The sequence below is a fragment of the Mya arenaria genome, chromosome 11 (assembly GCF_026914265.1).
Source record: "Mya arenaria isolate MELC-2E11 chromosome 11, ASM2691426v1".
Lineage (NCBI taxonomy): Eukaryota > Metazoa > Mollusca > Bivalvia > Myida > Myidae > Mya > Mya arenaria.
In genome coordinates this window covers 7,743,914-7,758,699 of record NC_069132.1, presented here as the reverse complement: position 1 = coordinate 7,758,699, position 14,786 = coordinate 7,743,914, and the positions used below count along the sequence as shown (strand labels likewise).

General features: G+C 32.3%; 1 protein-coding gene across 1 annotated transcript; it reads left to right on the top strand.

The window, feature by feature from the left end:
* The first annotated feature begins 2,635 nt into the window (after positions 1–2,635).
* Positions 2,636–4,063, top strand: LOC128209543 (complement C1q-like protein 4). The gene is made up of 3 exons (XM_052913616.1): positions 2,636–2,771; positions 3,116–3,178; positions 3,552–4,063. The coding sequence occupies exons 1-3, from the start codon at positions 2,672–2,674 to the stop codon at positions 4,004–4,006; spliced, it is 618 nt and encodes a 205-aa protein (XP_052769576.1). The 5' UTR covers positions 2,636–2,671; the 3' UTR covers positions 4,007–4,063.
* Positions 4,064–14,786: the final 10,723 nt, after the last annotated feature.

The window sequence follows — 14,786 nt, the reverse complement described above, 5'->3', positions numbered from 1 at the left end:
TTTTCATTTTCTGCTTAATTATCTTTAACTTTATATTTCCCTCGGTTCCTCACCAAATTTGCTTTCAAATCCAGATTTACCTTGCAATGTTTTAAATGTTTTAAAATTGACTTTTAATTCGCACTATTTCAAACCGCATAGTACAATTCGTCCGATTTTGTAACTCCGGCGCATTCAATATTTTATCACGTCATGTCAAAAAGTAGATCTGACGATTTCTGGCCCCAATATCACGAAAGTACTTAAGTCAAATCTCAATCTCAATCTCAACTCGTTTTTCGACATTACACAGTATGTCATTATTAAAAAGTACTAATGTTTTACTATTTTTAAAAGCACATTCTCAAATGCATTATGTTGATAAACATAATTGATCAACATTCTAAAAAAAAACAACCCATTTCTACAGCACAAAATGTACTTGAGTAAAATTCAAAAATAATAAATTGGACTCAAGTACAATTTTTGCTCTCATTTTTTTTTTATAAAACTTATTGACCAATGTTTTTATCAACATAATGAATGAGAGAATGTGATTTTAAAAAGGGTAAAACATTTACAATTTTGAATCATATGATGCTGTAATTTGATAAAAAGATATGAGACTGAGATTGAAATTTGACTTAAGTATTTTCGTAATATTGGGGCCTGCTTTCGATTTACGGTACTTAAGTCTGTAGGTCTGCGGTCTACAGCCTAAAATAGAAGACTTGGTAGAGTTAGCATTTTGCGTGTTATTTCAAGTCACAAGCCAAGTCACGATTCAGTTTCAAAACCTATGGAGACTCAAAGTCTGTTCTGTCCTAAGAACATAATTGGGCAGACATTTTAATCAGACTGGTACAATGTACATCGGCTACATATACCGGTACATACATTTGTTTTCATATAATATGTCAACGTGTATATGCAACATGTAATGGTAAATGATAAATATATTATAAAACACAAGACAAACCGTCTACATATATCAATTACATACAACATATTTTACTATATAATATTTATACCAAGCACCAAGCACGTGAATTCAATAAGCAGGTTCAAGAACTACTTTTTCTGCACAATTGCCCGGCAAGCAGCAGCTTTAAGTCTTTTCAAATGGGTAAAGCCCTACTTATTGTGTCTGTAATGGTTTTGAGTATGTCTGTGATAGCTCGTATAATGTTTCTAAAGTTTTAATAAAGATTTCGGCACACCCGTCATAGCTTAAAACCAATCAAAGCGCTTTACACAAATATATGAGGTTTCTATTAATTAGCGATGTCTAGATGGCTGGCTTAATGGTTGTCAAAACCTCTGTCTGAAATACGCAGTAATTGTTTTCGGTAAAGAGCAATGTAAGTATATTGTTTTACAAGAGCAGACGCGTAATTGATGCGTTCATGCTTTTTACAACAAAATGTTCATTTGTGTATGATATTACGTTCACAATGACTTTGCTTAAACTATTGGCCCTATTTGAATGGAATGCACAGGTACGACAATGATATCCAATATATTGACATTTTCATGCACAAATTCAAGATTGACAGTATGGCTTATACACGTGAATAAAAACAAAAGGTAACACTGACAAGTGCTTCACATTTTAATGTAAATTGACATGTTTGAACATAATAACCTACGTATTTCTTTCAAAATATTTTAGTACTTTTCTCACTGAATTCACTATGTAGGCTGACCAGACACGATGCGTTCGGTGGTTTATTAAAATGACAACATAATAAGTAAAAAAAGAGAAGTTTTATGCATTTTTCTTAAACCGTTAGTAAACCGTTAGTAACGCTTTTAGCCATAAAACATTTTTTTTTTAACGGAGATATGAAAATCTGCGATCTGATTTTTTTTTTGTCAGCAGGCTTATGTCACTGGTTTGCAGATATTTACGCAGATATCGACTCATTCCAAGACTAAAAAAAGTTGTCAAAACGGTAAACTGGTGAGAATGACCTAAGAGGGTATCATATATGTATATTTTGTTAATTTACAGATCTTTACCATCCATTTTATATTAGATCATAATTAACAACCTCTGTTCAGAAATAAAATAACTTTATAAATTTATTTCGAAACTGAATGAAACGAAATTCGCTGCACAAAAGTCCGAGATATTTAAATTTTGACCTCATTCTCTCATTCATTTTTCAGGTGACATCTGCGCAAAGATTTTGAAGCAAGTGACAAATACATACTATGCTCACTCTTCTGTTTGCAAAACGATTGTACTGTTAAAGTATACTGCACTTGATAACAGAAAAAACAGCACTATGGTGACCGCATAATTTAGGGGAAGGGAATATTATACTGACATTTATTTAAACTGAACTTGATCACCTATATCTCAATTTCTAACAGGCTGTTGGAATATCCGAAAAATGGATCTTGCAAATAAATGGGTTAATTAATCCTGAAATGAACATGGGGTTTGTTCATAAGGTCAGTGTCTAAATGTTAACAGATGCATGCACGTAGTGACAATTACTAGTCATTAAGTAAGCGTTCATAAGCTACAGTGTACTAAAAGAGTTCCATTAAGAACCAAACCGATCCTTAACAACCTACTTCAGATTGTTTTATCTCTTTATCTCTTTATCAATGAAGACATTTATATAACAGCTGCACAATGTATATCAAACTATTAGTTATTTGTTAAGTATTTAAACCAGCGATGTCGAAGGTTGCGATTGTTCTGTTTGTTCTGGTAGGGATTTGCCATGGACTGGATATTGAAGCCGTATTGGAGAGACTGGAATCTCTTGAACGAAAAGGTATTTTTTGATATAGAAATCCTTCTTATCCAGAAGTCGTTCTGCTCTTTAAGCTTTAAAAAAACCCAACTCGCAACTACGAATGACATACAGTTGTCATTATGTTCATTTAGCTTTAATCAACGGCAACAGCTTGCTATTTTACCAATATCAACAATGTAATTAGAAACGAAGAGAGGTAATCCTGTGGCAAAAATAGTCAAGTCGTGTCCAGTCCAGCTTGATGGACATTCGAAGTTTACCATTGCATTTATGCCATTTATTTAAATTAATTTAGGGATGATACCTTTACAATCCGACGCAATGTCATTGTTAAAAAAATAGAGAACACCTTTCTCCTACAGTTGCAGGCCAGGGCCAGGTTATAGCTGCCCAAGCCAAGCATATCGAAGAGCTTGAACTGAAAGGTATCTTATAAAATTGATAATTTAATTTAACAATATGTTCATATTTAACATTCGTTCAACACTTCCGTCGAGTACTGTAACTGTACTAAGTAGTAGCCATTTTTTCGTCGATTTAATGATGTAACGTTCGTTTATTAAATTTGCTTTTTTCTTAACACTATAATCTATCAATATATGCAACAAATCGCTTCTTCGCTTTCTTAACACTGTCATTTATCAATATTTGCAACAAATCGCTTGTTCGCTTTCTTAACACTGTAATCTACCAATATATGCAACAAATCCCTTGTTCGCTTTCTTAACACTGTAATCTATCAATATATGCAACAAATCGCTTGTTCGCGTCTAACATTCGCATCTTTTACCATTGCAGTTAACCCCGACAAGCGACTGGTGTTCAATGGAGAAGGACCCATCGCGTTTACATCACAAGTATCTCCGCGCGTTGTGCGCCACATGCACGACGGTGACGGCGTTATATTCGACCGCGTCCTCTTGAACGCAGGCGGCGGGTACAACAACGCCACAGGTTCTTTCACCGTCCCGTTGTCCGGCATTTACCTATTTGCTGTCTCTGTGTTCGACCATATGGCGACAGCAGCCACAGGTAACGCGAAGATTCACGCCGAAATCGTCCAGAACAACAGCACCATCGGGCGCGTGTTCGCTCACGCAGATATGCACAACCGCGACCAAGGCGCCGAGACGGTCATAGTCACAGTAAACACCGGCGACGTCATATGGGTGAGAGTTGTCGACAACAACGACCTGGGTCTCGGCGGGGAGTTCTACACGTCCTTTGCGGGCTACATGCTTTGGCAGATGTAGTTTCGTGACATGGAGTGTGAACTTGACTCTATAATAAACAAAAAGCATTAATAAGAATCGTTTTGTAGATTTCATATTTAGCTCTCTAATTGAACATATCACGTTCTCACGTGTTCGATGTTTTAAATTTAAATACAGGGGAACTCCACTTAAAACGTTTACATTTTAAGGTACTGCTCAGTACACCATTGATGTGATTGATATCATACTCAAATAATTAAACCATAAAAAAACATAAAAAAATATCTATGTTGTCAAGTCTTTATTTCACTTACTCCAATGCAAATGTGAATAAATGATGTAATATCATATGATAAATATCACAAAGGCAAACGAGTGAAATGCATACATATATAAATTTGATTTCTCACATTACAATTGTATGACTATGTATTTCATAAATATTGAATTGCCAATGTAATCAATTTGGTTGAATTCTTGTCACATACATAAATGAGTAAATATCAAATATCAACACATTTAATACAATTCAGTTCTATTCATTTGTCTTTAATTCCAACAGTAGCTGATGATGATCAAACAGTAATCAAACTGCAAAGAAAAAGAAAAGTAAGCAATATGTACATGTAATTACAAACACACATTTACTAGTAATTAAACGTCAACGCTGGGAAACGATGATGTTACAGAACTATAAATATTAAGTGATATAATATGGTTGCATTTTAACAGTATTGCTTATATATAACTGCAGCTAAATAATACACTTTCAAATACTGCATATTTATTAACTAAACTATATGAAGATAAAATTACAGAATAATTTGGAAAGCATTTAGTGCGATCAAATATGTAGTATGCAACTCGTCACAAAACGAAGAGACATTTTCAGGAACACTGAATGCACAACACTGTCATTTAAATACTCGCTTAGGGCACCCAGAACAATGCAGTAATACGTCGTTGCGCTCCTTGGTAACAACGTTTCTGTAATACTTAATCTATTTCTGCTACCTCGTAAAGGAACATCCAACGAAGCCGTTCATTATACTTCATTTATTCACCAAATACACACAATGATATGTAGACTTGCTGAAAGTTTTATATAAACGAGTCCAAGGCTTTGTAAATGACCATCCGAAATCAAATAAATTTCTCGTCGGATATAGTTCTTCTGAGCGTACCACAGCTGTGTTTAACTGCCGTTAACAATCTGTTTCAAGTTGTTTTCCACTGGCATTGTATTAGGAATGTTATTTGGAATAAGCAGTACCTCGTTGATGAAAGTTTGCAACCCAAACGTACAGAGAAGTTTGCATGTATCTTGTACAAACCCAAATGTTACGCTGTTTCTATTCAGAGTTTACTAAATGTATCATTTTATGAATACATATCTGCTTGAACATCTTACATTTGAGGGCAGTATGTTATGCAGAAATAAGTTTGCTAATAACAGCATTAGCAAAAAAAATGCATATACCGAGCATCGACTCGCACATATCAGATATCTTCCTTATATGAACACTTTGAATCTTTTTACCCAGAAAATGTCGAAGCCTATTGATAGCAAAAATGTTATTGTCAGTAATGTTGTTCTACTGTTTGCAGCCATATAAGGCTATCGGCATAATTATTTTTTGTACCAATTTATGGCTTCAAGAGGAATTAAGCCCTAAGGATGCAAGCCTTCTACTGACATAGATAAGAATGCCTTTTTGGCTTTATGACAACGTTCGTCAATTCATATATAGTCCTCAATACATGTATATAGTTTTCCATGTTTGACGGATATAAGGACTGCACTTTCTTCAGATAGCTCCCTGTATAGCCTCAATACACATTTTAAGTCCATGTATGCGAATAACAGAATGCGCAGCAGTTTTCTGTTATTTCTAGTTTACCCAATTTCAAATAAAGTCATGCGTGCCACACTGAATCAAATGCAGATTTCTGATTAAGCATGCGAACGAACACATTAATGTGTATTTCTATCCGATGATACAGTATCTTGCAAGTTAAATGCAGCAGTAACAGGGCTTTAGTTCTTTTGAAAACACTGTCGGGCTTTGAAGGAAATTGTTATTAACTGCTGATCAAATATATTATATATGAGGAGGACCCTTTCGAAGATTGTTTTAAAATACGTTATCAGAGAGACAGGTCTATAGCTAAGTTGGTCGGTTTGAACAATGTATCATTATATGCAATTCAGTTTAATGATCGCTCCATACACGACATTTATAAAACAAATATGCAGTTTTTCTACATATAAACATGAATTGAGCATGTTTGATATGTTGTTCCTAAATTGAGTCTGTATTAAAAAATTATGTATGACTGTGTAAACGTGTGTACATGTGTATGTATGTGTGATTATATAGGTATCTTAGTGATACGTGTCAACGTTTATAACTTGTACTGTAGCTTTACAAAACCATTTATTTTCTATTTTCAATTTTTTCATTGATTTCATTTTTTTTTTTTTTTTTTTTTTTTTAAATCATGTCTGAAATGTATGGAATATTTGGAAAACATCTTTTTTGCGAGACAACTGGTCTTTCGAAATGATTTACTTATTAACATATGTAAACAATGAGTATCACGATATGCACCTTAAACACTAAAGGGCTTGGTAATAAACTTAAACGCTTACAAGTATTTAAATATCTAGAAGATAAATCTTATGATATTATATTTTTACAAGAATCTCACTCCGATATATTAACAAGTCTATCCTGGAAACAAGACTGGACAGGTCACTCATTCTTTAGTGGACTCAAATCAAATAAAGAAGGCGTTGCCTTTCTTGTAAACAAACAATCAAACATTGAATGTTCAAATTTTAATGAGTTAATAGTAGGTCGTTAAATAACACTCGATATAAAAGTAAATAACAAAGATGTGATTCTTGTTAATGTTTATGGCCCAAATGATAACACTACTTTTGTATTTGACACCATTGAAAATTTTGTAGCTAGCAATAGTGAAAACAATATAATAATAGGCGGTGACTTCAACACTGTCCTTAATCCTTTAATTGATAAACGAAATGGTAGATCAGATACGAATAAACAATGTCAAAATATACTTAACAAACTTATGTCTAATTTCAACATGGTCGATATTTGGCGCGAAAATAACCAAAATTTGCACCAATACACCTGGCATTCCAATACAAAACCAATCATTTATTCTCGTTTGGACTATTTTCTTATTTCTGAATATTTACGTAACACTATACCTAAATGTAGTATAAAACCAGGATTTAAAACAGACCACTCTTCTGTAGTACTTTCCCTTAACACACTTGACCAAAAACGAGGGCCTGGTTACTTTAAAATAAATAACAGCATTATAAATCACATAGCATATCAAAATCAAATTTGGACTGCTTTAAGAGAAACTGTTGAAATAAATTACAACTGTAATCCCAATACTCTTTGGGAACTTATTAAAGGTACTATAAGAAACGTTTCAATCAAATATGTCAACTTACACAAAAAGAGAGAAAGAAAAGAAAGAAAAAGAAATAATTGAAAATCTAAATAAAATTCAAAATCAAATACAATCTAATAGAAATGAAGATTATGCAGAAGAAATAGCAACATTAAAACAAGAATTGGATAGTTATACGACAGCAAAAATAAACGGAATGGTATTACGTTCAAAAGCTCAACACGTGGAATACAACGAGAAAAACAGTCGATATTTTGCTAACCTCGAAAAACGTCATTACGAACAGAAAACAATAACTAAGCTTAAATCAAATGATACTGTATTAACGGACATAAATGATATTTTAAGAGAACAAAGAAAATTTTATAAAAATCTGTACAAAAAACAAAAACAACACAGTAGTGATATAAACTTCTTTGAAAGTCCGTCGAGAAAATTAAGCAACGAGGAAAAAATGAGTTGTGAAGGCATAATTAGTGAACATGAATGTACAAATGCTTTAAACGAAATGAGTGTAAATAAAAGCCCTGGTTCGGATGGATTATCTGTTGAATTTTATAAAGTATTCTGGGATATTTTAAAGTGTCATTTCGTAAAATCTGATAACTATTCATTTGAAACTCAATCACTTACTGAACTTCAAAAACAAGGTTTAATTTCACTTATACCAAAGCAAGGTAAAGATCTCGAACAACTTTCAAATTGGCGCCCGATTAGTCTTCTAAATATAGATTACAAAATCGCAACAAAGACCATAGCAAATAGAATAAAGAAAAAAATAGATAAAATAATTTCACCAAATCAAACTGGATTTATAAAAGGGAGATATATAGTGGAGAACATTAGACTAATTCAAGAGATTATTGAATATTTGAATAACTCAAATAAATCGGGACTTCTCATATTTGTTAATTTCGAAAAAGCGTTTGATAGCATTGATCACCAATTCATAATTAAATGTTTTAAACACTTAAATTTCGGAGAAGAGCTTAAACAGTGGGTAAAATTGTTCTATACAGACATAATAGGAATTATTCTAAATAGTGGTCATCTCTCAGATAGTTTTACTATAGAACGAGGTGTAAGACAAGGGTGTCCCTTGTCTTCTTTTCTTTTTCTAATATGCATTGAAATGCTTTCAAATTATATTGAATGTTGTCCTGAAATCGAAGTTATTAAAATATAAAACTTTGATATAAAACAAACATTATTTGCTGACGATGCTACGTTTTTCAATAATGGAGATGAAAGGTCATATAAAAATCTAATTCATTCAATTCAAGAATTTGGCATAACGTCTGGATTAAAAATAAATTACACAAAAACGATAGTTCTTCAAGTAGGTGACTTAAATGGAAAAAAATATACATTTTAGTAAAGGAAGTCGTTTTACCTGGACCTCAACATCTGCAAAAGCACTTGGAATAATATTTTCCAATAATAGAGATTCTTTTTTGACCAACAATATTTTATCAAAAGTACAGGAATTTAACAAATGTCTTAAACAATGGCAACATAGAAAATTAACCCTTCTTGGGAAAGTTAATGTAGTCAAAACATTCGCACTACCTAAGCTTATTTTTCCTTTTACTGTGTTACCAAATCCTCCTGATCAACTGATAAACGAAATAACAAAATCTATTTTTGCTTTTATATGGGATAATAAACCTGACAAAATTAAAAGAGAACAGCTGTACCTCTCCCGTGAAAATGGGGGATTAGGTCTCCCGAATTTAACAATATTTATACAAGCTATTAAATCAAGCTGGATTAAAAGATTAATTGATGATAGTAATCATGGGAAATGGAAAATATTTTTTAATAAAATACTTTATAAAAAGGGTGGAAATATCATATTTGATTGTAATCTGTATGAAAACGATATCAAAATTTTATGTGGTCAAAACGTTTTTTTTTTTCAAAACATCCTTACATCATGGAACATGTTTAAAAAGAAACAAGCCAACACACACATAAGAAAAGTCATAATTTGGAACAACTCCGAATTAAAATGTAATAATGAAACAATATATTATAAAGAATGGCACGACAAGGGGATACTCTATCTCGAACATATCTTTGACTTTAGATTTAAGAAGTTTTATTCATTTGATAACATGCAACTTCTATACGAAATCCCCAATGTTGACTATTTAAAGTATCTCCAAATTATCAATAATATACCGCAACATATGAAAAATGAACTAGAAGTATCAGATATTACTGTTTTGGCTGAAAAAAATTCGATGTTGGAAAAAATACGACCCCCCCCAAAAAAACACAACACAGTTTCTATATAATAAACATATTCAAAATAACACTATTGAAATAAAACATAAACATATATGGGAAAACTCTTTAAACGAAACACTTAATTGGAAGGAAGTATATTCACTGCCATATATAGCAACAATCGACACATGTATACGAGCCTTTCAGTTTAAGATAATCAACAGAATTTTACCAACAAATAAATATATTTTTAAATGCAAATTATCCAATTCGAGTTTATGCAACTTGTGTTCCAGCTTTGAGTAAACAATAAACCACATGTTCTGGGAGTGTTATATCTGTGGAATGACTTGAAACGCTTTTTCCACTCAAAAATATTAGAATCGAACTAATTTAAAAAATGTTTTGTTAGGAATAAACGTTGAAAAAACTATAGCTGCATTAACTTCATAGTTATACTTCTAAAATATTACATTTTCTGTTCAAAAAACAGAGAAACAATTCCTTACTTCCGAAATTTTGAAAAATACTTATATATTCGAATCAATATCGGACGTGAAATAGCTATTATGAAAGATAAGCTAAATGTCCATTTGAAATGGGCTTTTCTTTTATAATCATCAGATATATAATACATTATAGAAAGCCAGTTTGTCTCTTTTCTTTTTATTTAAATCCTATTTTGGGCATTTTCTTTTTTTTTCTTTTAAGCCTACCCCCCCCCCCCCCCTTTTTCGATATCAGAAAATCGTAAAACAATAGGTTTCTTCATATGAAAGATACTTTTTTGTATACATGTCAAATATTCTCAACGTATAGCTGTATGAAGTGCTTTTTGTGTAGGTTTGAATAATAAAAAAAAAGTTGGTCGGTTAAGCTTCTCTTTACCTTTGTATAACGGGATCAGTATGCTGGGTAACCATATAACAGGATATCCCGCATGCTTTAAAATGGGCATAAAAACATGGTTCGTGCAGATAACATACCCTTCCCACCTCATGGAACGTTTTATTTAAAATATTTTCTACTCCAGGACTTTTACCTTTTTTTATGGATTGCTTGCGCGCGATATCTCCTCAACGATTGTATATCTTTATAGCTACTCTGTTTTATTATAACCAGCTTTCCAGGCATTCTTCTTTCATTTAAGCAATGTTCCATAGCCCATCATTTGTCATTAATATTTATATGTAAAACAACAAAAACAAGCTCGGTAACCGAAAGTTTAAACATAAACCCCGTTTAATTAACACCGTTACATTTGCCGCATATAAATGCAGAATATATATAAAATGGTCTTTCATCAGCATATTTTTATCTCGATTCCTAAAATCCGACGAATTTCAAACGAAGAATGAAGTGATTTCTTAAACAAAATTGCCACCTCCGCTTTATCACAGCGTAAGAAGCTATACCGGTCGACATTACAATCAATATTAACGAAACAGCCGTAACTTGTGAGAATACTCATGCAGAAGGCAATTTATTCTCAACTATTAGTGCAATACATACATTTTCACTACCCAATGTTGAAACAGTATAATTATATCAAATATGGTTACAAGTCTACACTAATCCATTGCTTGATTGAATAATCAGCTACTTATCATGCAGAAATATATATCAAATGTTAGTCCTAGTAATGCTGAGGTATGAGCGGCTGAGATAGTCCTCACACTTCTAGTAATATAGGCAATCTTCGCTACCACAGAATGAGGTGTTACGCTCAAAACGTCCTGTTTTATACGTAAAATGCTTGAATTGATCAGTCTTTTAGGTTCAGTTTCATAATTGTCTAGACCGATTACCCGCTGTAATTGGTCGTTTGGCGGACTGTCTCGTTACTTCATACTGTCTGCTGCTCGCGCGCTCAAGCGTGGCAAAGTTTTGGTCGTCGGGTTGTGCACTTTTCAGACTACAAAATAGCATATATTAAAGAGTTTTCAAATTATTCAAAATTAAGACAAAGAAGATTATTCAAATGTTTTTACATCGGTTAGTCTTTTAAAAATGTACTTTAGCGAAGCAAAATGAATATCCAGAAAATACAGTTCCATTCATACTTGAATAAATAAAAATCGCAATAAACCGCTAGAGTTATTTTTTTGCGTCTGTTAAACGCCATAAACATCATACCACAGACGATATATTCTATGAAAAAGTTGTGGAAGATTGAAATGTACTCTTTTGATATTTTAAAATGAAATGTAGTTAAATTAAGATAGTCATTACTGCCAAAGTTCAAAACCAGTTCTGTTTTATTTCATATGTCATAAACATATCTGTGTGAACTCGACATACGTCATGGTGCACTATTCAGTCAGAGTTGTCATTGACATCCGTCATTACCTTGTCTTCAGAAACCCGCCTTAACCAGGGTCATGTACGAGTAGTATGACTGTTTTCTACAACAATAAGACACATAATTATATCAACTACGAGTGTGAACAGTTCTTTCTAAGCAGAAACATTGATGGCCAACCTATTTGCAATAGCATTTATAGAACATCACAAGGATTTAATTTGTTTTCTGTCGAAGTGATTTCCTCTTGGTTATGAATAGGATCTGTGAGATTGTCATGATTCATTGTATAATAATGACGCATATTCAGTCCATGACTAGCTTTCTAACACATTTACTGAATGAGATAAGTGAAGTTATGTAAATATGTGTCGACGAGTATCAGATCCTTTTATCCCGAGCTGTCTGTCGATAGAAAGAAGGTAAAGAATTACACCGAGAGAGGCCAAACAAAACAACACACTAACATTCCAAATTCTACATGGTTTCGAGAAATGTAATACCCAAATATGCCTTAAAAACAAACAAATATCCGAAGTAAGCACATCATTTTTATTATATGGCATATTTTTAGATGACTTCCAGTAACAATATCCGTAACAAACACAAATGGGTATAATAGTAAATATGACGTATTCAAACAATATGACGTTAAAGTACGTCATTGCTTATTGTATTGAATATAAATATGCATTTGTCATCGTTTAATGTGTATTAAAGGTCACGGACACGTTTAAAGATACACACTTACTCCCAAAAGGGATTTACTACCATTAATACAATAGTTTTGATATACCTAACAGGGTGAATAAATGTCGAAAACCATGGTTCTTATAAAGGATACCGAGTTTAATTTGAAAGAAAGGTACAGAAAACATGGTATTTTTACCTTATGAAACCATAGTAGACCACAGTAAAATATTTGAGCACTCACCAATTAATTATTTAATATTTTTGAGTTTTCAGCTTTTAAATACACGGTTAAAATCTTGTTATCAGAAATCGATATTTAACTTAAATGCATTATTCGGTTAGTTTTTCAAAATGAAAATATTGTGTCTTTAATTGCCAAAAAGGTTCAAGTGTAATTCGCTCTGAACATCGATATCGACAGAGCTACAATACATCCGTAAAGCACTTCAAATTTATAGTTACATTTGTATCGCTAACAAACAGATGTTCCACCAATAGCTATGACGAATCTGACGTAAACTCGATCCGCAATTTCAATATTTACTGTAGCACAATTGTCCAACAAGAAGCAGTCTTATAAAGTGGTTAAAGCCCTACTAAGGGTGTCTGTAATGGCTTGGTGTGCGTGCAGTAGCTCGTATAAGGGTTCATATAATAAAGACATTAGCTATTAACAAATAAAAGCGCGTTGGGTCTTAACACAAGATAGTCCCTGAATATATTTACTATATTTATATTTAGTATAATCTACACAAAAAATGAAGGTTTCTGTCAAATTGTTTTGTTTTAATGCTTAGCTACTTGATGGTCGGCACAACATTTGTCAGGAATCCTCAGTTGTTTTAGTTTAGTCCATGTTATATCCATTGATTTGCATGACAATCGGACATGTATGTCAATCGGACACGCATTTGAATTAGCTTATCGTCTTGTTAAATATTATGATTATGAAATTGAGATTGTTAGCAAATTCACATATTTAGGACTTACATTTTCTACCGGCGGTTCATTAAGTAAAACATTTGACGCACTTGTTCGTCAAGCCCTCAAAGCTATTTTTAAATTAAATAAATATTTATCGCAATTATTTACATCAAATAAAGCCACATCTTTTCATTTCTTTATCACACTCAATTATGGGTCAGAAGTATGGGGATTTATTTTAGAGCAGGCTCATTTGAAAAAAATACATCTTCATTTCTTTAAAAACTTACTTGGAGTAAAATTATCAACACAAAACAACTTTATTTATAGATAATTAGGAAGAACCCCTCTCTATGTATATCGAATGACGTCTATCATCAGATACCGGTTAAAATTAACAATGTGAAATGACAGAAAATACAATTTTTTTTTTATACAATTCAATGATATCATATATACAAAACAATATTAGCCATTCAATTGGGCATAAAAAGTAAAACTTATGCTAGAACCAATGGGGTTTAACGACGTTGGCTAAATCAAGCCGTTAAAAACATTAACTACTTGTTACATATCTTCAAATAAAGAGCGAGAGATATTTTTATGCAAAAATGGAATAAAGAGTTGAGGGATTCTCGAGAGCTTCTTCCTTTGTATTATTTTCAAACTTTATTTTCCAATTGTACCTATCCAGAACAAATATAACAGGAACGCTCTATCAAGGCTGGTCTTCCCGTAGACTAGAATTATAATTGTAATGATGGCATAAACCACACATAGCTCCAAGACATGAAAGAAAATGCCAACTTTGCAACACTCTGGAGGACGAATTTCATTTTCTCTTAGAATGTCCTTTATATCATGAATTTTGGAAATCATACATACACCGATATTATTGGCGTCGAATATGGCAACACTTCTATAAATCATTATTCAACCGAAAGAACATTTTCACTTGTCATTTTATTGTTGTAAATAGAAAATATCTGTCTGATATATGACATATGTACAAGATAAGTATTATTATTTAGTTTAAACAGTATTTATTTCAAATTTAGATATACAAGGTATTTAACAACAATACAAATAATAAGGATCGGAAAACAAGTTACTTAAAACTTATGTAAATTCCGTTCCTAATAGTTATTTAGTATAATAAACATATAATATTCAAATCCGATCAAGATGCTTAAAAAAAGATGTGTGGTATAT